Genomic DNA, 6774 nt, shown 5'->3' on the forward strand with positions numbered 1-6774 from the left:
ATATATATATATGTAGAGAGAGAGAGAGAGAGAGGGATTTAGTTAGTCTATTTTTTAAAGGACAACTATTTTTTCTCAGATATTTTCACTATTTCAAAAAAGAATTTAAATGTTAAAAATTTAAGTAGCCAAACATTAATAATGTTATTATTTTATGTTAACATTTGTGCACTCATGTTTTTCTTAACTAATCAAATCAAGTTAAAAAAAGATTTAAATCACATTCAAAAAGTTTTTTTTTAATCAAGAATTAATTCAAATTGGTACTAAAAAGTAACCTAAAACTTTGGTCACTCTGTAATTGATGTAATTCAAGTTGTTGACCGTATGTCTGATTTATTTGATATAATATTTTCTTCTATAATTGACTCTCGAACTTGTTTTGCAAAGTAAACTCGACTATCTATTCAATATCATCAAACTTGAGAATTCATAGCTCACTAGAGGTTCTTTTCGAAAGAACTCGTTGAGAAAATAAGTTTGTAGCGCCACTAACTAGTTGACATCAACCCAAGTTGCTCGCTACGAACTTAGCTATGGTGACTTTATTATATTCATTTTTTTTTTAATGTAATTGTGTAATATAACCAAATCTATAGAATTTTTCTAAATTTTTATTCGAAACCTAGCATCCCTCTTAGTAACTAGTAAATACTTCTTTTCTTAGAAGTACAATTTTGGATGAAAAGCAATTATTTTCTTCTGCAATTAAAATTATTGATGAAAATAAATGTAAGAGAAAAGTCATATATGTACATGGGCTTACCAGATGACAATATTTTAATGGGCTGTAGTATCCATGGGCTTCTATGATTTAGGCCTATTAGAATTCACACTATTTGTAAAGGGGCCGTAAGTGTGAGAATTGCAATGTTGTCTAACAGGCTGAAGAAAAGTTTTTCAAACAAATGTGAATCTAGTTCTTCAGATACATTACTTCGGTCACAATATAAGTTGTACATATAAAGTTCAAATAAATGTGAACATAATAATAAGGTTTGAACCTAATATCAAACTTTATTTTAAATAAATATATGATTCAAATATCATTCAAACTTTAATTTGAATCGCATATATCATTATTTGATGTTAATTTTTGAACTTGGGGCCCTATCAGTGTTCAAATCACTTATTTGAACATAGCTGTTGAATCATCTCCTTTCTTTTCTTCAAAGTACAAACTTGAAGGACACGTGACATTGAAAGAGTTGATGGTTGCATTTTGATTCAAACAAATAAAACATTAAAATTGTCTCAAAACAGGAAAAGCTTATTACTTGTTTGATTTCAAATTTGTGTTTTTATTTTTATTTTAAGAATATATTTGTTTATTACATTTTTTACCTACCAATGCTAGAACTGCACATCTTATTTTCCGGATGTAGAGACCATCCGCTACTATCCCTCCTCATTCTCATGAAGTTCTCTTCGCCGAAACACGCCGCCGCCGCCGTTGTCGCCCCCGCTGCCGGCGGGGGGGGGGGGGGGGGGCGGCGGATCTCATCCTCGCTAAAGAAGCCCTCTGCCGCCTCAAACAAAACCTCCCCATCAGCCACCCTCTTCCCCCCTCCGCCTTAACCCAAGCCCTCCTCCTCGCCTTCCCCTCCCGCCGCGCTACCCTCTCTCTCTTCCTCTCCCTCGCTCTCCACATTCTCTCCCAGCTCAATCTGCTCTCCCAATCCCTATCCATCTCCCGCTTCCTCACCTCCCACTTCCCCCTTTCCTCCCTCCTCCCCTCCCTCTCCAGCTCCCTCCCTCTCCTCCGCTCCACCAAACCCCTCATCTCCCCCTCCCCCACTGCCGTCGACCTGCTCATAAAATCCTACTGTTCCTCCTCCCAAATCCCCCAAGCCCTCTCCGCTCTCTCTCTCGCTAAATCCCTCGGCTTCCACCCCTCCATCCTCTCCCACAACTCCATCCTCCACGCCATGTTCCGCTCTCGCTCCTCCTCCGAGGCTTCTATCAAGAAGCTCTTATCCGACCTCACCCATTCCGGCGTCTCCCCCAACATCTTCACTTACAACATTCTCATTCGCGGATTTTGCGCAAAAGGAGATTTTGACGCCGCCATTGGTTACTTTGAAGAGATGAGGAGCTCTGGTTTTTCGCCCAATGTTGTTACTTACAACACTCTCATCGATTGGTACTGCAAGTCGGGTAAGGCAAACAAAGCAGTTGCATTGTTGGATGTTATGCTGGAGAAAGGAGTCAGGCCGAGCTTGATTACTTATAATTCGCTTTTGAACGGGTATTGCAGGGAGAGGCGAGTGGGGGACGCACGCAAGGTGTTCGATGAAATGGCTACGCAGGGAGTGATGCCAGACGTGATTAGTTATAACACAATTGTGAATGGGTATTGCAAGGAGGGGAATGTACACGGTGCATTGGTGGTGATTGATGAGATGTGGAAGAAAGGGGTGAAGGGGAATGTGGTCACATATACTTCGGTAATTTGTGCAATGTGCAATGTCGGAAATCTGAGGAGGGCAATGGAGATTGTTCGTATGATGCAGGAGAAAGGGATTCGACCCAACGAGATCACGTTTACGAGTTTGATAAGCGGGTTTTCGAAAAAGGGGCTTTTGGATGAAGCCATGGAAGTCATGAAGGAGATGAAATGGAGTAGGATTGAAGCCTCAGTCGTCTGCTACAATGCTCTGATCAATGGGTATTGTCGTTTGGGAAGAATGGAAGAGGCTATGTTGATCATTCGCCATATGGAGGAGGAAAAAGGATTAGTGCCTGATTTGGTGACTTACAGCACAATACTGAGTGGTTATTGTAGGATTGGAGATGTGGAGATGGCTTTCAAGTTGCAGAAAGAGATGGTTGCCAAAGGTGTCTTGCCAGATGCCATCGCATACTCTTCACTGATTAGGGGGCTTTTGGAGGCGAAAAGGTTGGGCGATGCAGGCGAGATGTTTAACGAAATGATTAGCTCTGGGCTGAAGCCGGATGAGCTGACATTCACAACACTTATTGATGGACATTGTAAAGAAGGTGAGTTGGAGAAGGCTTTTGCTCTTCATGATGAAATGATAAAGAATGGTGTTTTTCCTGATGTGGTTACGTATTGTGTGCTCATCAACGGGCTTAATAAGGCGTCGCGAGCAAAAGAAGCGAGAAGAATACTTTTTCGGTTGTGCGATGAGGAAAGGAATTCGGATAGAATCACATATGATGGCCTGATGAAGAGCTGTGACAGAACAGAGTACAGGAGTGTGGTGTCGCTGATGAAGAGCTTTTGTATGAAAGGATTGATTGATGAAGCTGAAAAAGTATTTGGGTTTATAAAAGAGAGGAATTTGAAGCCTGATGAGGCTGTCTATAATGAGATTATTTATGGGCACTGTAAGGTTGGAAATGTGAGGAAAGCACTGAAATTGTATGAGGAAATGCTGCAGGCTGGTCTTTCTCTCAGTGGGACAAGCAGTATAGTTTTAATCAAAGGCCTATTAAAGGAGGGGATGAATGAAGAGATTAATGAGGTTATTGAGCGATTATTGAGAAGCTCTTTGGGAACAGATGCTGAATCATATAAGATTCTTGCTGAGACAAACCTGAGGGATGGGAACATGGAGGCTCTGGTTGGTGTGCTTACTGAGATGGCAAAGGATGGCCTTCTTCCAAGAAGTGGGTAAAGGTTGGGATGTTATTATTCCCGTATTCCATCTAAAGCAAGTTTGGGAGCTTTTTCTTGTGTAAAATTTAAATCTTTCCAGTTCATAATACCATTCATTCATCTATTAATCATCCAATCATCAGAATTCATAATAAAACATCAACCCATATTTTTAGCTTTTGTCAAATTGTCAATTGTTTGATTGTGCAACACATAGGATATGTATTTTTTTTGCTTAATTTCCTTTACATTTATTATTTATTTTTGAATGAAATTACATTTTAAAGAAATGTTATTTTCATGTTTATATTGGAGGTATAACACTTGGAGCGGATTGGAGCTGAAACGGGGCGAAACATAGGCAAACGGGAGTAAATCGAGGTGCTGCCACCATGGGAGCGTCTAGGCGATAGTTTCCGCCTAGAAAACACAGAAGACGGCGCCTAGGCGCCCGAACGATCGAGGTGTGGTTTCTGCACGTTCCAAGGAGTTATTTGATTGATCTAGACGTTTGGAAAAACACTTTTTGACATTTCTAAGTCCTGGAATTCTCCAGGAAGGCCAAGAGGTTGTAGATAGAAGTGCGAAATGTAGATTTTTACCTTTTCTGAAGAGATTGGTGAGGGGATTTTTATAAATATCTTTAAGAGATTGCATTAGCATGGTATGGATCAACATGAGACTTTGTTGAAAGGATTTTCATTTTTTTTAGAGAGAAAAAGCTAAATATTGTATTTTTCATTATCTTGTTTTTGTTATAAACACTTATCTAGTGGATTTGCTTTAATTTAATGAAGTTTTCTGCTGTGTGTGATTTATCACAGACGCTCCACACAGCCCCAAGGAGCGTCTAGGATAGAAGGAGAGCGTCTATGACTCCTTGGGGCCGAGTGGAGCATTGGATGTTGAGGAAGGTGGAGACTTGGTCCACTTCCTATTACGGCAGATTCGTAGAAATCATTTGATAAATTGATTCTCATTTAATCTGCTCTTAATTGGGAATTTTTCTTAATAGGCAGCTTTTGATTAAATTAATCTAATTTAATCATTTCCTGTTAAAGCTTCGCATAAGGATCTTGCTGACCCCGCGTTCTTCAGAATTCACAAATAAGGATTTATAATTTCCTTGTTATGGGCCTCCTAAATATGGTTAATTGAGATGAGAATAGAAAACATGTAATTTAGCTAATAAATTAGATTTCTTCCCAGCTGTGGCGTCACATGGCTTCCAAAACCGGGCTTCTTCCTTATTGGGCTAAATAGGAAGAGTTATATTTATGGATGCTGAAAGAAATCGGATTTGTATGCATCTACTCCTGTTTTCTTCTACTTGGTTGATTCACGGCAAGAAAAAGGAAGTGCAAGGCATTGCATGTTTTTTTTCTCTCCGTATTGTTCTGGTGGTTTTTTTATTTGGTTAGAGAAAGAGAGAAGAGGAGAGATAATTCTTTCTTGTAAGTCGACGTGGTCGACGGTGTGATCCTCAAAGCTAATAAAATCCTCTGCAACTCCGTGGACATAGGCAATTTGCCGAACCATGTAAATCTTGTGTCGTCTTTTCTAGTGTAATTTTCTCAATCTATTTTTCGCTTTATTGCCGATGTTTTTTTATAACAATTGGTATCAGAGCCAGGTTCGGATCTGAGGAAGAACGATGGTCGGAGACGAAGTGAAGGTTTCAGGGATCGAGAAGTTCGACGGCACGGATTTTGGATACTGGAGGATGCAGATAGAGGATTACCTCTATGGGAAGAAACTTCATCTTCCACTTCTGGGAAAACGACCGGAGAAGATGGAAGAGGCTGATTGGAATCTGTTGGATCGACAGGTTCTGGGGGTTATTCGATTAACCCTATTGAGGCCCGTTGCTCACAATGTCATAAAGGAGAGGACGGCGGCAGATCTTATGGCGGTTTTATCAAGTATGTATGAAAAACCATCTGCGAATAATAAGGTGCACTTGATGAAAAAGTTATTCAACCTGAAGATGGCGGAAGGCGTGTCGGTTGTTCAACATTTGAATGATTTCAACACTATTACAAATCAACTATCGTCCGTTGAAATTGATTTTGACGATGAGATTCGTGCACTGATATTGTTGGCTTCATTGCCAAATAGCTGGGAAGCCATGAGGATGGCAGTTAGCAACTCTGCAGGTAAAACTAAACTTAAATATGATGATATTCATGACTTAATTCTTGCTGAAGAGGTGCGCAGAAAAGATTCTGGCGAGATCTCGGGTTCGAGTTCAGCACTGAATGTTGATTCCAGAGGGAGATCACAAGACAGAAACTCAAACAGAGGAAGGTCGAAATCAAAGCATAGAAGCAAGAGCAAGTCAAAGCCTGGTCAGCAAGCAACCTGCTGGAATTGCGGCAAAATTGGCCACATAAAGAAGAACTGTAAAAATCCTAAGAAGACGGAGAACGTCAGTGCTAACGCTGTAACTGAAGAAGTACAGGATGCGTTATTGCTTGCAGTTCATAACTCTGTTGACGACTGAATATTAGACTCAGGGGCTTCTTTTCACACATCTTCTCACCGGGAGTTAATGAGAAACTATGTTTCAGATGACTTTGGGAAAGTGTATCTGGCTGATGGAGCAGCTTTGAACGTTGTGGGGATGGGAGATGTTGAAATTGCACTCCCTAACAGAAACAAATGGATCCTGCAAAAGGTTAGACACATTCCTGAACTGAAAAAGAACCTTATATCTGTTGGGCAGCTTGATGAGGGAGGTCATTCAGTAGTTTTTTCTGATAACACCTGGAAGGTTACTAAAGGAGCACTGGTACTGGCTCGAGGTAAGAAGACTGGTACGCTATATATGACAACTGGTCTAATTAACAATGTTGATACCACAGTAGCAGAGAACACAGCAGACATGTGGCATTGCAGACTTGGACACATGAGTCAGAGAGGTATGAAAGAGCTTCAGTCTAGAGGCAAGCTACCAGAATTGAAGTCCGTTGATTTCGGCATGTGTGAAAGTTGCATCATGGGGAAGCAGAAGAAGGTCAGTTTCTTGAAAGGTGGCAGAGTGCCAAAGGCAGGAAAACTAGAACTGGTACACACCGATATATGGGGGCCTTCCCCAGTGACATCTCTTGGAGGCTCTCGCTATTACGTCACATTCATAGATGACCACAGCA

General features: G+C 40.7%; 1 protein-coding gene across 1 annotated transcript in view; it reads left to right on the forward strand.

Moving 5' to 3' along the window:
• Positions 1 to 4321, forward strand: part of LOC110025062 (pentatricopeptide repeat-containing protein At5g39710) — a 14851-nt gene extending 10530 nt beyond the window's left edge. The window contains exons 2-3 of the mRNA XM_020725326.1: positions 1386 to 3633; positions 3938 to 4321. Of these exons, the coding sequence (XP_020580985.1) occupies positions 1386 to 3633; positions 3938 to 3966 (2277 nt within the window). The 3' untranslated portion in view covers positions 3967 to 4321. The remainder of the gene's footprint in view (positions 1 to 1385; positions 3634 to 3937) is intronic.
• The last annotated feature ends 2453 nt before the right edge of the window (positions 4322 to 6774 follow it).

This window comes from Phalaenopsis equestris, unplaced genomic scaffold (genome assembly GCF_001263595.1).
Source record: "Phalaenopsis equestris unplaced genomic scaffold, ASM126359v1 Scaffold000287, whole genome shotgun sequence".
NCBI lineage: Eukaryota > Viridiplantae > Streptophyta > Magnoliopsida > Asparagales > Orchidaceae > Phalaenopsis > Phalaenopsis equestris.